Raw genomic sequence first — 21,531 nt, forward strand, 5'->3', positions numbered from 1 at the left:
TTAAGGGCAAGCGAAAAACTCTGACTGGAACTAGTAATTGTGCACTGCAGTACAAGGCCAAGGCAGAAGTACATCTGAATTGTCCCAGCATGGAGTCAATCCCGCACTGAGTTCAAGAGAGATACACCTCAACAGTTGGAAACCACTGACAAAGACACCAATCTGACCCCTGACCGAATCCGTACCAGCCCTCGGGCTTGTTTCTGTGAACTGGGACGCAGGACCCCAACACTTCTGATGAAAAACAGGCAGCATTTGTTAGAGCAGTTGATGGGTAGGTTGTCTGAACAATAGTAGACGGTGTTAAAAACTCAGGGCCCAGCCTACTAGGCTTTTGATAAGAGCAGGAGAGTTTGTTTTGTTCTTTATGTCCACCAGTGAAATTTCTTTTGCAGTTTTATTTCATTTCCCCAGGATCACTCTTTTAGAATAGGTATCTCAAGATGATTTCTCTTTCATAAAACATACTCTTTACTTTGTGAATATTTGGCGGAATGGCCACTCAACATTTACAATATTTCCAAGTCAAGCATTTGTAATAAGCTTGAGACAATTTTTATTCTCCTTTTAAAAATTAAACAAGATTCTTAGACAAACTGACAAGCACCTAGGTTGGTTTTGTAAAAATAAGACTATAAAAGGTAAGTCAAAATGTGTCTGTTATTACGGACTAGTACAGAGTGCCAAGAGAAATTCAGTCTGCTGCAGTGGATTTAGCTCATCTTTGCTTTTGGCTTGTAGTTTGTCTTTACAACCTTTTTCCCCCTTATTTTCTCAAGGTCAGCTTCCTCACTAGGTTTCTGAACTAGAATCTGACAAGAAGGGCTACAAGTACTGGAAATGTGCTCTTGATAACACAACAAATGCAACCTTTCTCCTCTGTCAACAATTTTAAGATGGTATGGTTTAATTTTTGAGAAGAAAAATGCACCCCTTTTAGCTATAGGGGGAAAACTGTAAATCCTTACGTATCACCTAATAACAAATAGAAAGGAAAAATGAATTTTTAGCTCAATTTTTGTTTATTTACTTACGATACAAAACATGCTCTGGGATTTGCCCACTGATCTTGCCTCCGGGGACAAATCTTGAAGGTAGTCCTGGGACTGGAAACTGGAAAATACATGAGGAGCCAGGTGAGCCAGAACCCCCGGAGATCCTCCCTGCCCACCACAGAGGTGCTGCAGAGCTGCTGGCGGAGAGCACACAGAGCTGTGCTTCCACCAGATTTTCCCTTTTGATCAAGCCCCAACGGATGAAACAATGCCTTCTTGCACATGCAGATAAAGGGACAGAAAATATATAAACCCATTCTAAGGCGTTCAGGAGCCACCTCTTTACCTTAGAGTTTCCTTCTTTATTTCAAAAAAGGAAGTTTTAGCGTGAGACGGTGACCCGACAATATTAAATACATGGGTGTTCCCTTGAAACAAGGGTTTACCTGAAGCTCAGATAGACACACCTCAGTGGGATTCTGACCAAGAGATGTACCACTCTGCAGACCGCATCTCCTACTAGCTGTTCAGCAGAAAATGCAGAAGTAACAAGAGGAGAGCAGGCCCAGGCCTGGCACCGATCGGGTGTACCCTGGCTCCCGCTGCTGGCAACCTCTAAAGGCATCTTCTGCTCCAGGTGGAAGCAAAGATGAATCTCCTGATGGGGGCAGAAAATCCTTTGCTGCTATTCTGCCTCTCTGGTAGATGAGTATCATCTCATTCCACGTGTCCCAGGCCAGGAATAAGGGTATCGGGAAGGGAGGTAGTCATAGGTGGTTAAGTAGACGTGTGCTTACAGCCATAGACTAATGGTTTCTGAGAATGTTAGTATTTTTAAAATATGTAATTTATGGTTCTAATCCATTGGCATTAGTATCGCTTTTCATTTCAAATTACGTTCTTTTGGTACTTCAGTGCTTGTAGAACACTTTCCACCGTTCCATTGAATTTATTCTACTGCATTAAAACAAATCTCAAGGATGAATGACGTTAACTGTTTATTTCAGGCATTTAATAATTGTGGCCTTTCCTACCCCCAGAAAATAGTGTTTTACAGCAGGACAGAGAGGTTTCTGGACTAAATGCTAAAAGCCAGTCTGGGTAGCACAGACACTAAGCCTTCTGAAACCATGGGGAAAGAAAAAGCTCCTGCATTCTTCTGATCTGTTGGCAGTTTCATCCGTGATAGCTAAACCTGGAATTAAGGCTAAAAAACATCCATTGTTACTTAGTATTGATTTGGACTCCGGCAAAGTACTTGGCACCATACAGAACGAAGAAGCCAACAGAGTTAACGACAACTCTTAACAGGATGTGTGTTGCACTGCAAAGACATCAAATCGGCTCACTATGGAAACTGAAATAATTGGCTTGTGAAGCTTCCTGAGAAACATACAAAGCAAACATTTACAAAGGTTATTGGATGGTGTCTTCAGTTTCATCCTAGCTAGTCTCAAATTAGCAAGCCCATAAAACAGCTTTCTTATTTGATCAAAAAGTTAAGACTGTTAAATGAAAAATATTGTGGAAAGTGCATATTAAGAAAAAAGGAAACATTTGTCACTGGTAGGGCTTTATATCTGACACTCTCTAAAATGAAGCAAGCTGTAGACAAACATCTATTATTATGTAAAAGCAATGATTTTAAATGATCATATTACATGTGAGAAAAATCTATCAGACCTGTCCCTGGCAGATAGAAAAGGAAACAATACAAGGACTTCTGTGAGGCAGTTCACCACGGGCAGACCTGTTCCCTGCAGCGTCCAGTCAAGAAAGGCTGCGATGCCTCAGCATTGCCTTCCTCCCAGAGGCCAAGACGATGCTTTAGCAGGTGAGGAAGGCAGTGGTCTGGGAGACCTGAAAAGGCTCCGCTCCGAACAGCCTGCTTAGAGGCTCGTATGGAGGAGGACGGTCGGGAGCGGGGCAGACAGCATGCGCTGGAACCGACGGCTCGCTCTCTCCTTTCATACACGAGCAAGGGTGGTCGCGACTGGAGTTAAGGGGCCTCAGCTTCAACACGTGCCAAGAGGATGCTCCCTAAAAATGGCAGTAGACCTGTGGTACCCCAAAGCATTCAGCTGAGGATGTCATCTGGTTGGAAGCTGCGGGAGTAGCTGGGAAAATACTATATATGCTTGTAGAGTTCTCACTCGTTTTCTTCATACCTGGTCATAGTTACTTTTGGAAACGAGACACTAGTTAAAAAAGACTTTTGGCACCCTTAGGCCTGTTCCATTATACTGCTATTCACTCTAGTTAAGTAGCTCCTAATTTCCAAAGTGGATCAAGGCACTGCAGCCAGTGAAGCTCTGTTTCCTTGGTGTGCTCTGAAAGAAAGAAAAAAAAATCCACAAAGAGATGAGAGGAGCATCATCAGAAAACACGTGCCCTTTGCTCGTCCCGACGCTGGGAAGGATGTGGGCCTCGACGGTCGGCCAGCTAAAGCCCAGGGTGCCTCACTCGCAGCAGTTCATCTCGTTTTTGAAAATACACAGGTACATGGGAGTAATTGGGGGTGCAGAAGTGATTTTTGAGACTCCCTGATTTATCAAGTCCAGCTTGGGAATGTCACGCCGCCTTTTTCTGTCAGGAGCTAACAGGCTGCCTGCCGTCCCCTGACCTGAAAGGCAGCGTAAACCAGACACCCCCCCCCCCCCCCCCCGCGTTTGACCGAATTGACACAGCGGAGCCCGTTTCGCTAAATTATCACGTTATTTCCTACGAACTCCCCCACTAAAGACCTCGTTAGGAAGACACCGCCGCGGGGTCGGTCACACCGAAGCGCAGCGCTGGGGACGCGCGATTTCGGCCGCCTCCCAGCGGGGCGCGGCCGGACTCACCGCGGGGCCGCTCCTGCGAGCGCCCGGGCCGGGTGTCCCGGCGGCCCCGGCGGCTCCGCCTCTTCCTGCCGCTCCGGCTGTAGCTACCCGCGCTGGCCGGCTGTTTCCCGGTACAGGCGGCGCGGGTGTCGCGGCGGGTTGTGCCCGCTCCCCTCGCCCTCCCCGCGGTAGAGGTGGAGCCGCCGGTTCCCCGCCCGCCGCGGCCGTGGCCATGCTGCGCGGAGCGGCGGCGGCGGCGGCCCGGCGCTGCGGCCCCGGCCCCGGGAAGGCGGCGGCCCGGCGGTGTTGCGGCGCCGGGCGGCAGCGGCGGGAGTGGGTGCCGCCGGCGGGGCGGGACAGCGGGATCGTGGCTTACAACAGCCGGAGCCGGAGCAAGGAGCCGCTCGTACTGGCCACGGGAGGAGTGGCGACCTGGTAGCGGCGGGGGCTTGGGGGGGGGACGGGGACGGAGGGACCGGGCCCGCCGGGCGGGCTGGGGGTGACGGGTGCGGTTTGCCTCCCCTCTCCGCAGGTACAGCTGCGGGCCGACGGTGTACGACCGGGCACACCTCGGGCACGCCTGGTGAGTCGCGTCCCGAATCACGGCGGGGGCTGGAAGAGCCCCGTCCTGCGTGGGCACGGCGCGGGTGGGAGCCCGGCGGCGGCGGGAGTGCGGGGCGTCCGCCGTAGCGGGCAGCCCGGGCCCGGGCGACGGAGCCCGCCGGGTCCGCGCAAAGGGCAAAATCCGGCCTGGGATGGCTGTTCTTTCTCGGCCTCGGGAAGCCCGGGAAGGGCTGTCGGTGCAGCTCGTCCCAGGCAGAGGCAAAACAGCGGGGCGGAAAGTATGATAGAACGCGCAGGTTTGGGTTTTTTGTTGTTTTTTTCTTGGTTTTTTGTTTTTTTTTTTTTTTGCTGGGCACGGTGAGTTGTTTCAAATCATACCGCCATAACGTGAGCTCTTGTGCAGGGGAGTTGGAGTCCTGGAGCAGAGCCTCTTGTCCGTGTGAAATTACAGTTTTGCCCCGAATTTAGTTCGGGTGCTCTGTCGGCACCAAGGAAAAGCTGTTCAGGGGTGACTATTAAAAAGTTGCTTTTGAAGTTAACAGCATCTGCTCTTAAATCTCGGAAAGCCCAGGTGGTTTAAATGCCTTTTTGCAGACTAACAGTTCTGTGGCTTACTGTGTTTAAAAAAAAAAAACCCAAAAACCAAACAAAACCAACTCGAAACAGCACAGCGTTTTCTCCATGGGTCATTAGGATAATTACAATAATAAACCAGCTTCATTATAAGTAACTTTTTCAAAAAGTACTGTAAATACACCAGCGAAGGTTGCTGCCAGGTGTTTTAAAGCAGTGTGCCTGATGAGGAGAGAGGCAGGGTGCCTGCGGCTTCCTGAGAAGCTGAGGGGAATTGCTGCAGCTGAGCTGCTCTTGAGCTCCTGTCTCCTAATTCTTAAAAGAACAAGATGCATCGGGTTCCTTGGAAGAGTAGGAGTTTCTCAGATAATTGCCATCTGTACGAAGATCAGATGCTGTGTATTTGAGTAATTCCCTTTTAATGTAGGGCATTTCACAGCTTCTGGTCCCGTCTCAAGTTCATTCAGAAACTTGTGTTGAATTTTGCTCAGTGTTGAGCTATCGCGGTACTGCACAACTGCTCCTTCTTTCCCTAAAAGGGAAGTTTTAAAATACCAATCATGTAAAAATACTGTTGGCAACATCTCTTTAAACGCTGCTGTACTGTTGTGTGTATGTGGTGGTGTCTTTTTTCCTCCTTGTTTTTTTCCAGTCTTAGCAGAAAACTAACCTGGCTTTTTACTGGTGATCTAAAAATCAAGAAAACGATATCTTGAATTATTTTGTTTGTACTTAGTACCTTCAGGGGAACTTAAAAAAAAAAAAAAGTCATAGCAATTCGTGTATTTAAATCTACAGTTACTGTAATAGAGGCTAAGTTCCAGTTTACCTTGAAATAATTACAATTTAAAATCATCACTTGAGAGCAACTGTATAAAAAGATGCTAATAAATTTATGTTATTCATCACTCAGCTGAGGTTCGCTAGCACGGTAGGGCCCGTCTTCCCTGACGTGGTGTAACAGGGGAGGGAATTGCAGAAGTGCCCCTGTCCTAAGGGGTATAGTGGATCTAAAGCACAATGTTTACAGAGGTGGAGAATGTCACCTTTTGGTCTTGCAGCTCTCTGTGGCTTTTGAATGTCTGTTTTTGTCAGTGGTTCTCCTTGTTCTCCTGCCTTCGGGCTCTTTTGATTACAGGAGGGTGTAGGAAGGCCTTGCTCACTCTGCCTGTTCTCTTACCCATATCTTCGTATCCTGTGTCTGAAATAACTAACAATTCCAGGCTTGTTTGATGTGGAGGTTTGCCATACGTCTGTGCCACCTGGGTTTGACCGCTTGCTGATTTAAGAAAGAATAGTTAGGGCCGAATATTGGCTTTGGAGTGGTGTATCATGCAGATAAGTAGCTGTGTTACACTCTTTCTGCTGCCTCTTCAGCACATTCACGCGTAGTTTCCTGTAGTGCTGTTGTGCGGCAAGATTCCTGTGCCGAAGACCTTCCTCTCTCTTTTCTGATCAGTTAAAACCCTCCAGTGTGTGAGGAGTTGGCTGTTCCTTCCCAGTGTCTGTGGTCTTGCACGCATTGGTGTTGACATCCTGTTGCTCAGCTGATTTGTTCAGGATGGTGGAGCACTCTTGATTTTATATTTAAAAAAAAAAAAATTGTATATTTTTTCCCAGCAGCTATGTCCAACTGTAGGTTGGTAGGCACAGCTGAAATGCATGCTGCTGATGGGGGTCTACAGGCCAGGACATGCACTGAGCAAGAGCATGAAGTCAAATGGAGCAATGGCTGTTGCCACTGTGCCCTTTCTTGTAAAATACCATCATTTTGTTCTACTCTTGCAACATTGTATCTTATCACTAGAATTCCTTTTTTCCCCTCCTTCTTACCTTTGACTTGTGGCGAGCACAACAAACGTGGCACGTAATAATGCAGAAACGAATAAATGGAGATGAGCTTGAGATCCTTGAGAAGAATTTGCAAATAATGGCATTATTATTTTTCTCCCCTCCTCCTTCCCCTCCACAAGGATTTCTTACTTCTCTAAATAATCCAACTTTCTCTAGTATGTTGTGCTTTCAGTCTTCAAAACAGGTGCTCTGTTTTGAGCCTCAGGCCTCAATACAACATCCGAACCTCATTCGATATAAAGAAAAAAAATCAGGTGCGCAGATAATGCCATCTTTTCCCTCAGTTCCAGGACTGGCCTTGATTGTGCTCGTGTGAGCTGGAGCCTGGATGGTATCCAGGTTCCTGGCTGAATGCTTGGAAATAAGGGTAAGATCAAGCATGAGAGGAGATTTCATTCAGTCCCTTGTGCCTGCTCTGTCACCCCCCTGATTTTGACTTTTTTTTTTCTTTTTTTTTTTTTCTTTTCAGTCCTGAAGTGGTAAGGACCCTGCTTTCTGAGGTGTCAGGAGATCTGCTCTGGCTCTTGCAGTGTTTCTTCCATCAATTCAGTTGGAAGAGCAGAGGAGAGGGAGCAGTGCAAAATTTGTGCCTGCTACAAACTATGACTGCAGGGCTGTTAAATCTAATATCAAGCTTTTGAGGCTGGCTTTGTTCATCTGAACACGGTCCAAAGACCAATTTAATATTCTTATGGAATCATGTCACCACATTAGATGAACCTTACTCCCAGTGAGGTGGTATTCCTTGCTTCACTTTGAGAGTCTCCTGGCTCACGCGTAGCCTCCAACGTGCTTTGGTGCTTGAATAAAGAGATGCAACAAAAGAAAACACTCAGAAAATTTGATGTAATGTGTCACTAATGCCAGAAGAGGGTAGACCAGTTCAAGGGAAATTTCCTTGACTTTTGTGCAGGTGGTAACTGGTTTTGGAAAAGCACTTTATGCACTTAAGACCTTCTCATTGGAAGTGTTGGGGTATTTAGATTGTCCCTGTGGCTGTTAGTGCTGTTGGTTTTTTTTTCTTTAAGCTTATTCTTACTACTGCATGTTTAAAAGCTCATGTTTTTTCTCTTCCAGCTCCTATGTTAGGTTTGATATAATTCGAAGGATAATGACTAGGTTTTTTGGAATTGAAGTTATCATGGTGATGGGGATCACAGACATAGATGACAAGATAATAAAAAGAGCCAATGAGGTAGGTGTTTGCTGCAGTCTTTGACCCAAACTTCTGGTATTTTCTACAGCTACTTACATAGGAAAATTAACCTGGGTTTGGTTTTTTTTGTTGAGTTTTGTTTGTTTTAATTAGTAGGTAATAAATGTTGAGATTTCTGGTCCCCTAGCATGGCTGTAATGGGGCTGGGAGTCCGGAGGGCTGGCTGTCGAGAGCTGCGTGGAGGTAAATGGGTGCAGAGTTGTGTGAGGGGGAGAGGCGGGGGGGTTACAGCACCCACGGCCGGCGTCCTTCTGCCCTCGCCCCCTGCCTGGGAGGCCAGCGGGGAACAAGAAGCCGGGGTGAATCTGCAGCAGAGTGAAGGGTATCTTATCCCAAAAGCAACCCAAAACTTGGCAGAGCCAGGAGGCTTCTGGCTGAGTTGTGGAGAAGCGTTGTGTGCCGTCGATCGTTAAAGACAGTATATGTGGCATTGCCACGTGCGAGGCTGAGGGTGATTCCTGAAAGGTGCCGAGCACCATCTAGCTGCAACGTCAACGCCTTGGAAAGCTTTATTGGTCTTGTCCGAGTTCGTCACCTACATGAAAGTTGACATTGAGTGTAGGTGTAATTCTTGATAAGACTGGGGCTATAAGTGGTTCTCAGTTGGATTTTAATCACACCTTTTTTATCAGCTGAGTTTGGTGAATGATTATTCCAGTTTGTTTTTGTGTTGTGTGGTTTTTTTGTTTGTTTTTTTTTAAGAAGGCTTTTTGGACCCTGAAACGCTAAGAATGTATTCTGTGTTTTGTTCTGTGTTTTGAATTTTTTGTTTTGTTTTTAGAATCTGTAACTTGTGTCTTCTGGATCATAAATGAATGTGTTGGATCAAATTGCAGTTGGGAGCTTTAAGCTAGTTTCTTGGAGCCAGAGAATTTGACAGCTGTCACTTTTATTTAATCTTTAAGTGAACAGTTACTATTGCAGTTAAATATAGGGCACTGCATTCAAATGAATACTAGCATGCCGCTCCTGTAGAAATATGTGTGTGCTCCCTCAGTCCATTTACTTGCAGTTTTCTAAGGCAGTAGGCCATCTTAAAAAACCCAAAAAACAAACCAACAAACAAAAAACCAAAACCCCCAGGCATTTTAAATCTGTATGTGTGCATTTTAAAATTTTTCCTTATTGTCAGAACATTGTGGAGATTTTATATTTGAGGAAGGGGAAATGACATGATGTTTTAAAAGAATTTGCGTTCATTTACTTCATTCTTTGAAGTAATCTTTTCATGGCTTGCTTTGTGACTTTTTGAAATGCCTGCTCTGCTCTGCATATCTTGTTTGGATGGCCAAGGCCTCTGCCTCAGTAGCCTGATTTTGTTGTTGGGACCTCTGTACCTGAAGCCTTACAGTGGTAGGATCAACATGCCTAAGGTTGTTCTCCATCCTTTATTTAGAGAAAACCTGAAAGTTGGGCATCCAGTCTATGATGAGCATGCTGCCTGCCCTCAGTGGTCCTTTGAGAGATGAGTCTCTCTGTGTTTCGAACATCTGTCTGGATGGGAGGAATTTCCCCATCTTCCTCCTTACAGGCACCTTTGTCTCTCTGTTGATGGAAGAAGCAGCTGAGCTGTCTAGGGAGATGAGTCTGGTCACTGGGGTCTAGAATATCGCTCTCCCTGGTCTGTAGGCAGAAGCATGCCTTTGTCTCTCAGTGCTGAGCTGCTTCCTCGGTTTGTTGCTGGATGAGCATCTGACCGGTCCTCACCAGAACTCCTGCCTTGTCCAGGAGCTTGTCCAAATAGTGGTACCTACCCGCACTCTGAAAATCACCTTAGAGATGCTCCAGTAATGAATTGGAAGTGATGAAACTGGATTTATTTTCTTAATGATTCGGTTATCTGCAAGCTGGAGAGACTTGACAGTATGTTGTCTCTCCCCAGTAGGTTCTCCTCAGAGAAGATGTAAAAGCTCAGATTTGAAACATTTGATTGATTTGCTTGCTAAAGCAGGTTTTGCTGTCATGCATCTTTCAAGCCCTGGCCTCTGCTGAATATTTGAGAACAAATATCTTGTCATGTGCAAGTTGTCTCTTTCCTTTCGGGTTGCACTTTCTCGTTCCTCTGCAAGGATCCCTGTTCCTGTCCATGGCCCCGTGAGTGAGAAATGCAGAGAAGGTGCTTGAGAATTGCCGCGCTTGGCAAAGCGTGGAACTGACTTTCAGTTCATTTCCCCTAATTGTACTGAGATCTATGAGTAACCATGATCAGCTGAAATAGCTTATTTTTCTTAATCACTGAAAATTAATATCCTGTCTCATCCTGCAAGTCTCTGATCTGTCTTTCTGACATGTAGGTGGTATCGGTGTCCCCTGCCAATAAGTTGAATGAATTTCACATCCCGTGTACTGTAGTATATCTTGTCACTGGAAATGGAAGACCCTCTCAAGAGGAAAATAATGAGAGGGGGAAGGAGTTTATTATTTTAATCTTTGGTTGCTTTCTCTTAAAAGACACATATTAATATTTTGGCAATTCAGAAGCGTAAATGAAATACTACTTTTAAGTTATAAATAACTTACATCTCCTCCCCATGAATGTTAGATTAATAAGCCTTTCTGACTCTTTACCTTGGGGGCTCTGTAAGTCTTCCAATTAGCTATTAACTGTCTGATAAAAGATTGCAATATTTTATATTATTATTTGATTTATGATTTACTAATCTGCTTCTCTCTTTTTTCAGATGAATATATCCCCAGTAGCTCTTGCTCGTATTTATGAAGAAGACTTTAAACAAGATATGGCTGCCTTAAAGGTACAGAAACTCAAGCTTCTAAATTTAAGAGTATTTTAAAGCAATTATTTTGGTAAGGAATCTGCTTTTGACAGTTTGATCGAAAAAAATAAATTGATTGCTTGTGTGATGAAGTGTTGCTTGGAAACTGAGTACTGATTTACTTTTTCATTCTTCTGGAAAGATATTGCACACCTTTTGAGTAAGGAAATGGGGGGAGAAGCAAACCCTAGTTTTGGAATGAACAAGTTAAATTTCTTTAGGAAAACAAACTTTTTCACCATGCAATAGAGCCTTGGTTCACAGATAATACCTATTTACTATAATGCTGAAATAGCCTGATCTAAAGCATAGGAAATGTCAAGTATTCTTTCATTGACTTCAGGTGACTTTGCTTCTTGTCCAAAATGCTTGTGAGAAGCAGGGAGTAAGCCACTGGGAAAAATTAGTGCATTTTTTTTTTTCTGCCACCCCTCAATTTATTTTTTTTTGTGTGTATTATCTTAAATGCTGCTTATGACCTTTTTATGATACTTGAAACTTTTTTTTTTGAAAGATAAAATTGAGGAGAATGTTCTTCAAAGTTTGTTTCTTAGAGTGAAGGGATTTGTCAGCAGTGTGTTTCATACAAGCTAATGAGATGTTACTCTTTGTTTAAGGTTCTTCCTCCTACAGTATATATGAGAGTGACTGACAATATTCCTCAGATAATTTCCTTTATAAAAACAATAATTGCTAGTGGACAAGCTTACGCAACCTCGCAAGGTAAGACTTACAGCAAGGCAACTCCTTTTTCAGCACATGTACAGGAAATCAGCGCTCTTGGTAATCCTGTTTTGGGATCAGATAAGATACCCTGTGCCAGACTTACCTTCTGTTGATTAACAGACAGGGTGTGAGCAACTTGTTTGTGATGACATGAGCGGGCAGAACAGCTATTGCACAATTTCTAAGTTAAATGTAGCTCATTACTTAATATAATTATTTACTGTAACGACCTGCTATCTAAGGTCCTGTGGAGAAGTCCTGCGGCCTGGCTTCTACAGAGAGCTGGGGGAACTTCTTAGCTCTAAACAGGAGGTGGGTATCTCCTATGTGCTGTAAAAGACGTGCCTGCAAAGCACAATGTGTGGATTTTTTTTTTTTTTTTTTTTTGCAGAGCTGGTGGTTGTAGAAGGATTTGAGTGCATTGTAACTGGAATAGCAGTAGCCTGTGCTGCAGTCAGGGAGGGGATTGCTGATTGTGCATGGGCAGGGAAGAACCTGGGAAGATCTCTAGAATACAAAGTTATCCTGTGTGCAGAATGAGCACATGCAGTGAGGTTACTGAAAAGCTGGTGACATGGAAACATCTGCTACTACTTTTGCAGTATTTCTGAATTTCTAAATCAGAATTTAAAATGGGAGTTGAAGGGCATTTTGTTTTGTTTTGTTTTCAGGGAAACGTTATCTCCTCATCATGAATGTGCCCCATCTTTGCTGTAAAACTAAACATTTCTTTTCTATTAGGCAATGTTTATTTTGATGTTAAGTCTTGGGGAAAAAGATACGGAGTATTAACTACTATTTATCCTGATACCCAAGATGAAGTGGGTAAGTTCATGGCACCAGCTTGTTTGTATTAATGCACTGTTTGAACTCGTGATGTATCTATGCGTAAACTTTCATTCAGCAGTCTGAAACTGTTTTCTAACCTGTTGTGTATAGCCAACTTTTTGGTTCATTAAGACTACACTGTTTTCATAATTATTTGTTGAGGCACTCACTGTTGCTAGTGCAAGACGAAACTTGGTGGTCTCTTTTCATACTTCTTAATCAGTTTTATTTAAATACTTGGGAGTGACACGTACAGACTTCATAGTGAGGCGGTGGTCTCAGCTGTTGCGCTAGCCAGCAGTGAGATAGTCAAGAGTAAACGTAGGGAAACTTCATCTACTGTGTTATTGTTGGGGCAGTTGCGCTCCTCTGATGCATGCTAACTGGATGAATTTGCTTCTTTTGTTACTTACCACCAGACTACTGCTAAGCAGCCTACTTGTGTGAGGGTGAGCAATCTCTTGGTAGGCTGTGTTAGAGCATACCTATACCCTGGGCTGCATGTTTTTTGCTGCAGTTGTGTGGCTGCTGAGCAGGTTTGCTGAGCCTCTTTGTAGTTTCTGTAAGCTGAGTCTGATCAGGTCTCTGCATTGGAGAATTGGATGCAGGTCTCCTGCATCCTTTTGCATGCTGAAGTTCAATATTTCTTCATTGAAAAAATCTGTTTGCAATTACTGAAAATGCCTGGCAGGCTGATGCTCAGGTGAATTGCAGCCAGAAGCTTCTCACAGCTCCACTCTGGAGTTGTTTCAGCATTACAACTCACAGAGGGAATGTGTTTTGTCAACGGTTATTTAGAGGCAGTTACTGACTGCAAAGGCAGCCAACAGCCTCCTGGGCTGCACTGAGAAGAGCATTGCCAGCAGGTCAAGGGAGGTGATCCTTCTTCGGTGCTCAGCACTGGTGAGACATGCCTGGAGTGCTGGGTCCAGTACTGGGCTCCCCAGTGCAAGAGAGATGTGGACATACTGGAGACAGCCCAGCAAAGGGCCACAAATCCAGTGCAGGTACTGGAGCATCTTTCCTATGAGGAAAGGCTGAGAGAGCTGGAACTGCTCAGCCTGGAGAAGAGAAGGCTCAGAGGCATCTTACCCGTGTGTACAAATACCCGATGGGGGGAGTGAAGAAGGTGGAGCCAGGCTCTTCTCAGTGGTGCTTGGTGACAGGACAAGAGGCAATGGGCACAACCTGAACCACAGGAAATTCCATTTAAACCTAATGAAAATTTGGTGGTTTTGTTTTTTTTTTTTTGTTTTTTTTTTCACTCTGAGGATGGTTAACACAAGAACATGTTGCCCAGAGAGGCTGTGGAGTCTCCATCCTTGGAGATATTCAAAACCCAACTGGATGGTGCCTTCCAGCCTCAACCGTGACTGTGTTTTACGCTGTTTCCCTCAAGTCACTTACAACTAAATTTACTGTTATTTCTACAGATTTTGTCTGTTGTTTTGCTTATAACTGAGAAGGTGAAGAGTGCTTTTTTATAGCAGTATACTCAAAAAAAGGCAAAAGAGGGATGGAGACAACAGATGCTGGCCAGCCAGAGCTTGGCAGACTAGTGAAAGAGCCAAGATGAAGATTCAGTGGCTAAAACTAGGGTTATATTTCTGTCCCTTTATTTCTTATCAATTTTGAATGATGAAGTAGGTGTAATGGATTTTTGTAATGTGCTTCCCTTAATATTGCATTATGTTCCGAATAAAACCTGACCCTGTATAATATCAATAAAGGACAAGCGGAATGGCTCAAGAAAAATGACCATATGAAAGATCTCCAAAAATAGCTGTGAATCATCGTTAAAATGTGTTGATACTGGAGTGCTCCAGGGCTTAGTTCAGACCCAGTGATACACCATGGTTTTGTTAGCAATCTGAAATAAGTAGAGGAAAGAAGTAAATCTAGCGTCAGCTGCTGATAAAACAGATGAGGGAATTTAAAATAGTGCGAGTTGCTTGCCAAGCTGGATCCCTTCAAGCCAAATAGATATATTGTTCTGCATCAGTCAAATGCAAGGTCATGTATTTGTTAGCAAAAAACCAAACCAAAACAAAAAACCCCCCAGAATCCAGAACCCTGTTCTGTAGCTTCTGCCAGGGAGCGGTGTGCATCCGACGGGGGCTTAGGAGCCAGCAGAGACGAGCTGCCCTCTGCGGAACTGTGGCAAAAAGGACTACATCCTTGGCTGTGTAGCGAAGGAAGCAACAAGTATAGCTGGGGAGGAGACCTTCGTAGGGAAGCCATAGGTGAAAATCGTACTGGAAGGTTGCTACTGTCCAAGAACGGTTTTGTTTTGATTCTCATCTCTGCGCTCTTCTTGGTTTTATAGAATATAAACCAGAAAGTATTTGTGTCCTAGGGAAAAAAATTGTGGGGGTTTGGGGGTTTGTTTTGTTTTGTGTTTTTTGTGGGTTTTGGTTTGGGTTGTTTTTGTTACCTTTTCTGCTGCGGTACAATCTGTTTGTCCTGGGAAACTGGCTGATAAGTAGCTAAATGAATGATGTAAAACTAGAGAAGGCCAAAAGGATTAAGAGAATAGGATGTATTAAAGAATCTTGAATCCATCTTTTTAGTCTGCAGAAATCTAACTGAACTTACTATTTTTTTCAAATCCTTAATTGAGAAACCGGAAGCCCTGTATAAGGGGGAAGGGAGGAAAGTTGCAGGAAAAGAAGTTGAGCGAAAGAGATTAAAATCCGAGTAGTTCACTAAACACTCATTTCCACTTTAATTTACTTTTTTTTTTTTTCTTTGAGACATATCCCATTAATAAATCACTTATTCTTGGCAGTTGGTACTGATAAACGACATGGTAAAGATTTTGCCTTGTGGAAGGCTGCCAAACCTCAAGAGCTGTCTTGGACTTCTCCCTGGGGAAAAGGAAGACCTGGATGGCACATTGAGTGTTCCACAATATCAAGGTCAGATTTCTTGGATTTTAAATGTAGTGGTGGTTTTTGCTTTCAGTCACAGTACAAGGGTAGCAGCAGCATTGAAAGTGTTCATACTGATCAGTAGAAAGTACCAGTTTTAATGTGAATACTTTGTGCAATTTGGGATGTCACATGTGGCCTGAACAAACTCTGCTCCACCTTAATGGCGTAGCCATCTTGCTATGTTTTGGCACCTTCTCTTGAGACAGACTTGGGTATTTAAAATAGGCCATGCAGGATCACACAGTTGATTAGCAAGTCTTTTAACTTAAACTGAGTAACCAAAGTTTTAGTGAAAGTTATGGTACTGCTTTCATTTTTCCCCCCTTCCTTCCACTTCTTGCAGTCTCCATCGGACCTGGTCCAGCACGTAGTGCTGTGTCAGGACGGCAGGGTGTGGGATTCCATCCTGACTCCAGCGGGCGTATGTGATCTTGCTGGCCTTACCTTAACAGCAGTTGTGGATGTTCATGCTAATCATCTAAGTGTTATTCAGCTTTCTTTAAAAGTCAGCCACGGTATTAAATATTGATTTCTCTGTGGCAGTATATTCTGTGGGCATGATGTGAATTGTGCATAGTAGTGTTTTGCATGTAGTTGGTTTAAATTAATTTGCTCTTAATTTGGAGTTTTATTTTCTCCACAGGATGGTAGTACTTCGTCCTGCACTGTATCAACTTATGACCTATTAATTTGTATTTTTAAAAAAGAGACTTTAAATCTTCTCTTCTGGAAGATTGATAGTGGTACTTAGTTTTGCATTAGTCTCAGATCTTTTTTTGGAAGCTAATAACAAATTATTTAGATCTGGCCCTGTTTAACTTAAGTCTTCAACCCAAGCTGAAAGTAGATGGAACAGGTGCTTTAGGTTTCTCTTTCATAGGCTTTGCTGGTGCACCTGGGGTTGTTAGTCATTACTACCTGATTGTGGAAAGCATTTATAAGGGTGATTTTCTGTCTGTAAATAGTTTCAGCACTGTGAAACATTCTTAAAGCAACTGAAGTGCACAAAAACGTGCTGTATTTGAAGTGCAACCTGTGACAGAAGTGCACAGGTAAGAAATGCCAATTACAAAATGGCCTATCTGCTAATGCAGTGCTTTTTGTAGTCTGCATTTCTTTCTGTAAAAACTTATTTTACTGTGGCTGGATGAAGCTCCTGCCATGCAAATAAAAGAGTTCACCCATGCAGAGCAGAAGTGTAGTAATCTTGGACTGTGAAAAATGGAGAGCTTATTTTCGTAAGTTACCTAAAACGTTTTGCTGTCCCAGTCAGCTGTCCAAGGCCCATTTTAAGTAATATCTACTTACCTGTTTCGCCAAAGGTCTCAAAGTATTAGTATCTAGCCAGCTACCAGGAGCAACTTGTTAACATGACATACGGGAAGACTGCGTGTGTCTGTGTGTACACAGACATGCACGTGAGTGTGGGGCTTGCCTTTTATTTTCTACTTGTGTAGCCCTTGTGTCTTCCCCAGCCTGAGTGTCCCTGTTTTCTGGGCAGTTAGTGTTGATTTACCTCCCTGTGAGTAGGTAAGTGTTGTCCTTGTTTAACAGATGGGCAAAATGAAGTTATTAACTTGCCTGGTGTGACCTCGCAGGGACTTGCTGGAGCAGCAGGCAGAGCGTAGCAGCCTTGACTCTTGGTGTTTAACCAGAAAGCGTCTGGGTCTGTCCTGTTGCCACATGAATACCTCGCTTCCAGCCACCGGTATTTGCAGCCATCCAGCCTGTGCCAGGCAAGCCTGCGGGTGACCCGCACAGATACAGCCGTGCTGTTGGGATGAGAGGAATGGCCTCGGGAGATCAGAGGCACCGACGCTTTCTTTTGCCATTGTAACAATCTAGGACTAAGCATTTTCTATCGTGACTGTGTACGGTATCACCTGAATTCTTACAGAAAAGGTACAAGATAAAGAATAGTAATACCAAATTTACAGAAATGTTCATCACTTTGAAGTTGTTAGGCTTGCAGATGAAGGCAGCTGTCTGATACTGAAACTGTAGCAGAACAAGGAAAGGAGATGTCCTGCTTACAATTCTTTAATCTAAGTTAGAAAAATAATTCCTCCTACTAAGGATAATTAATTGTGGGCAAATATGGGTCCTGACCATACAAGTTTTCCTGCAGTTTTGGTATACAAGATCTGTGTAAAGTCTTGTTTTAAAACTGCAATCATTAAATTGTACACTTAAATTTCTGATGTTTCATCTTATTCTTTTCTGCATTTCTTTTACAAAAAAGCTTTTGTAGTGTTCTACTTACTGATCAGGAAAATATTGTTACAGTGCAGTGTTTGGAAAGCAGCTGGACATCCATACTGGTGGAATAGATCTTGCATTTCCTCATCATGAAAATGAAATTGCACAGTGCGAGGTGTATCATCAGTGCGAGCAATGGGGGAATTACTTTTTGCATTCTGGTAAGTAAATATTAATCACGTGAGAGGCCTGTACAAATATAAGGGTTTGGTTTTTTAGGTTTGGCGTTTGTATGGTATGAAAATAGATGCTCTACTACAGTGACCAGGTTCCTGTCCTCACTGAGTGAAGAAACATAAATGAGAGTGAATTTTGAAACTGTAGAATGAATACATTTATTAATAAAGCAGTTGCAGTGAAATGTTCCTGAATTTTGTCGGGGGAAATCTCCAAACAACAACAGTAAATGCATTGCTCATGTACGGTGTTTACTCCTAACTAAAAATATGTAGTTTTTCCTGTAGAATCTTATTCCCTTTCACTTGAGTTTCCTCAAAATTTGAGGGTACTTTTTATGATAAGCTTTCTTTTGTAATTGTATTTTGGCTGTAACAGTCCTGCAGGAAGAAGGTGAAAATAGTTGCTTTTCTATATGTGTTTATGTAGTCCTCCTAAACCCAGAAATTCCTGCTGTCTTAGAACCAGAACCCGCAGTACCTGAAGGCAGGGAGTGGAGGTGACAGGTGGCCAGGTAGCTGATTCTAATGTTTTGAAAGCATTGAGAGTGGAATAAACCAGGCTTGTTCTCTGACGTCTCAGCACCAGTTGCTTGTGGGCTTAAAAAAAAGTTTTCAGTAGCATGCAGAATCAAATAGCCTGCGTTCATAAATACAGGGAAAGGCTTTTAATCATGATAAGGCAAGACATCTGTACTACTGGATAGTAAGATTGGAGAGAATGCTAATATACATGAACTGATGAACCAACAAAGCTCACAAAGTTGTGATCCTGCAGAGAAATGTCTGAGCTGGGATGTTTTGTATGGTTTGAAAGGTGGGGAAGCCTGGCAGGCAGACGCTCTGCTGCAGGAACCATTGCTGGATGTCCCATGTGTACAATTTGCTTACCTGTAACTATTTAAATTCTCCTGGGAAGCTTTTTTTTATCCACCAGTAGCATTACGCCTAGTGATGGGTATGGGAAACAAGATTCATGCTGAACACCGAGTCAGATGCTTTGGTCTACTCTGGTCAGGCATGGTCAATGAGGTTGTTGGTGGGTAGGGACAAGGAGGTCTGTGACATCTATGGCGAGGTCTCTCGCCCCTCGGCTCTGTAGAGGAGTGGAGACATTGAGTCGTGTCACTATGTTTCCTTAACCCTCTCTAGCGCTCTGACCAACTTCAGTGTCTCTCTGCTTTCCTGTGGAGTGTGAGTGACTTGATATTGGTGTAGCCTGTAGATGTCACAGACCTTATCTCTTCCCCCAGAAGTGACCTCACTGGCTATGCCTGACCAAACTGTACCAAAATATCTTTTACTTGCTTGGTCTTCTGCATGCGATACTGCCCAGCGTTATGTAGAACTGCTCCTTGCTGCCTTTGCACGACAGTGCTTCGGTGAAGTTTGTGCTGTACAGTGCTTTTTTAACTACATCATAGTCTGATGGTACTAGCACTGTTCCCATTGATGGAAACCTTGAAATTTGTTCTTCCTATTGCAGTCATGGTTGTTCTGGATGGTCAATAGAAAGTCAGGTTCAAGTCTGCAGTCTCTCTTTTTGCTGAGCAGTATTTTGTGCAAGATGTCTCAGTGAACCTTTGAGCTGCTTCTCTAAGAGCTGCAGAGTTAAGCCTGTGGTATGCTCTGGGAATTACTTCAGCTTTCTTTTTTTTCCCTGTATTTGTACTGTATGGGATGAATATTGAATTCTAGTTTCAGTTCCCGGTGTAGAGCCTGTTGTAAATCAATAGCAATTGTTCAGAGGCTGGTGCATCCTCCAGGGTGTGCTTTGTTCCTGAAGTGCTGGGGAATTCTCTGTGCTTCCACTGAGATACACTGGTTACTGCGAGGTGGAGCCTTCTCTTGAAAACCAATGAATCTGACTTTTCAAGCTTGGAGTTGAAACTGTAGGGGAAATATTCTTTGAAACTAACTAAATAAAGAGGAGTCAATTTTTCTTTAAAAAAAAAAAAAAAAAAGGAAAAAAACCCTCTTAATTCCAAGGGCAATTTGTACACTGAGGTTCTCTAGGAGCTGACAGATTACATTCATTAAGTCAAAAAAATTTTGCTGGAGGATGATAGTGTGAATTATTTAGGGCAAATGAATTGGCTTCAGAAACAATTTATTCTGGTAACAGACTTCAGAATTTTAGCAGGCTCAGAATTGGAGGAGCAATCCCCATTAGAGGAAGAAAATCCCTGCACTGGGGATAAATCTTCTTACAAGGACTTTATTTTTAGACTACTTGTACTCTGGGAAGAGCGCCAAGCCAAAGTTATGAAAATCCTTGTATTTTGTGATTCTTTAATGAAATCATTCTAAGTGCTGAAACTCTTGTAGAGGAATATTATTTCAAATTCAGATGTTACCTGTACCTTATCAGGCAAACACAATCAAACTATTTTAAGCTTAGCTGCCTAAAGTTAAGTCAATATTTAGGCACCTTTGCAAAAGAAAAAAAATAATCACACCCAGGCTCTTCCCCTTCTCCCAGGAGAAGTTTGTCTGTGGGTTTTAATTGAGTCGCAAAGAGCTGCAGGAGTCCAGTGTCTCTGACAGTCTGAATGTTCTTACTGAGGGCCCTGAGTTTAATGATGTAGCGGTGAAAATGGCCTCACCTGCTAGCAGTCAAGGACAAATACAATGAAAACGAAATCTTGGTTTGATCATAGATTTCCAGTGTAGCTGATTCTGTGTCCATAGATCTCTTGATTCTTTCCTACTCTCCATAGAATGTGTTGTGCAAACTTAAATTTCCAGGTGGTGGGGGTAGGACCAGAGGTAGCTGCCTTATGGTGAATCCCCGTTGCTTTGAATCATTGTCAGAAATAGCTAAGAAGTGAAACCAGATGCTTTTCGTGTCTGTTTACCAGGCCTGAGCATGTTGCTTTTGTATCCAGACAAGCATAATGGGAATTTTATCTGCTTGAGGACGAGAAGGGGTTCCAGGCAAGGCTGGCAAAGCAGCGCTGTGCGGAGAGTAGCACAAAATTCAGACAGCTGCTTGGGCTGCTGAGCAAGAAATGCCACCTCTGCCACCACCTGTAAAAGCAGAAGCATCACCATACGTTGCCCTTGCGGAGCACTCCGAGGCACTGGTAACACTGGACTGCCAAATCTGAAAGAATGCGGAGTGCTGATGTGGTATTACAGAGTAAGGAAAAACTCATGCTTAAAAGTCTGCCTCTGAGTACGATTAAGTGCTAGATTCTGCAGGTCACAAAGTGCCTGAAAATTTTGTGTTAGTTGTGGGTGCTGGGTAACTTACAGGCTTACTCTTTTGTTAGGAGAAGCCAATTAAGGCTTTCGAAATGATGCTGAGTAGTCTCATTGGCTGCGTGTTTGGCATCCCTCTGCTGCTGTGAATAATTGATGTTTTCCATCAGTGGTGGTGCTGTGGGTAGCACGGACGAGGCCTGGGAGCGTATGGCCTGAGGTTGCCCATCTCCTGTCTTGCTTCGACAGAACTTTCAGTCCTGAAGCCGAGCTCTACATACTCTCCTAAATGCGATGGAGATAGTTACTGCCTTTTTCCTGTACTACAGCCCTGCAAACCAATGGCCTATGTGGCTATTGAAAGCTCTAGCAATGCTCAGAGATTGTATTTTAAAATAAGCTAATTCAAATTAGGCATCATAGCTACATCCCTCCCTCCCCCTTCTTTTTCTCAGTCTCCCAAAGTCTGGAGAAATAGGGAATGTGCAGAAAATTCATTTTATACATAAGGTATTTTGAACCAGCACAATAAACTTTTGGATTAAAAAAAAATAGTGTAACAGCCACCAGCAAGTAATAAATACAGAAAATTGTTTTGATTTTCAAG

The 21,531-nt window shown here is 43.5% G+C and overlaps 1 protein-coding gene and 1 long non-coding RNA gene across 8 annotated transcripts in view; one reads left to right on the plus strand and one right to left on the minus strand.

The window, feature by feature from the left end:
* Positions 1 to 1,980: 1,980 nt before the first annotated feature.
* On the minus strand, positions 1,981 to 3,871 carry LOC128135134 (uncharacterized). The gene is made up of 2 exons (XR_008232958.1): positions 3,839 to 3,871; positions 1,981 to 3,325 (listed from the first exon to the last, which is right to left on the minus strand). It is a non-coding gene; the product is annotated as an uncharacterized LOC128135134 (long non-coding RNA).
* The window catches only part of CARS2 (cysteinyl-tRNA synthetase 2, mitochondrial), a 38,456-nt gene continuing 19,705 nt past the window's right edge, over positions 2,781 to 21,531 (plus strand). The window contains exons 1-9 of one of the 7 annotated variants that reach the window (XM_052773725.1): positions 2,781 to 2,841; positions 3,337 to 3,493; positions 4,350 to 4,400; positions 7,886 to 8,003; positions 10,706 to 10,777; positions 11,416 to 11,521; positions 12,266 to 12,349; positions 15,141 to 15,270; positions 17,572 to 17,705. In XM_052773725.1, coding sequence (XP_052629685.1) covers positions 2,781 to 2,841; positions 3,337 to 3,493; positions 4,350 to 4,400; positions 7,886 to 8,003; positions 10,706 to 10,777; positions 11,416 to 11,521; positions 12,266 to 12,349; positions 15,141 to 15,270; positions 17,572 to 17,705 — 913 coding nt within the window. Of the gene's footprint in view, positions 2,842 to 3,315; positions 3,494 to 3,929; positions 4,253 to 4,349; positions 4,401 to 7,885; positions 8,004 to 10,705; positions 10,778 to 11,415; positions 11,522 to 12,195; positions 12,350 to 15,140; positions 15,271 to 17,571; positions 17,706 to 21,531 lie in introns of those variants that run through there. The other 6 variants (XM_052773721.1, XM_052773722.1, XM_052773720.1 and 3 more) reach the window with 6 other exon arrangements.

Source organism: Harpia harpyja, chromosome 22 (assembly GCF_026419915.1).
Source record: "Harpia harpyja isolate bHarHar1 chromosome 22, bHarHar1 primary haplotype, whole genome shotgun sequence".
Taxonomy (NCBI): Eukaryota; Metazoa; Chordata; class Aves; order Accipitriformes; family Accipitridae; genus Harpia; species Harpia harpyja.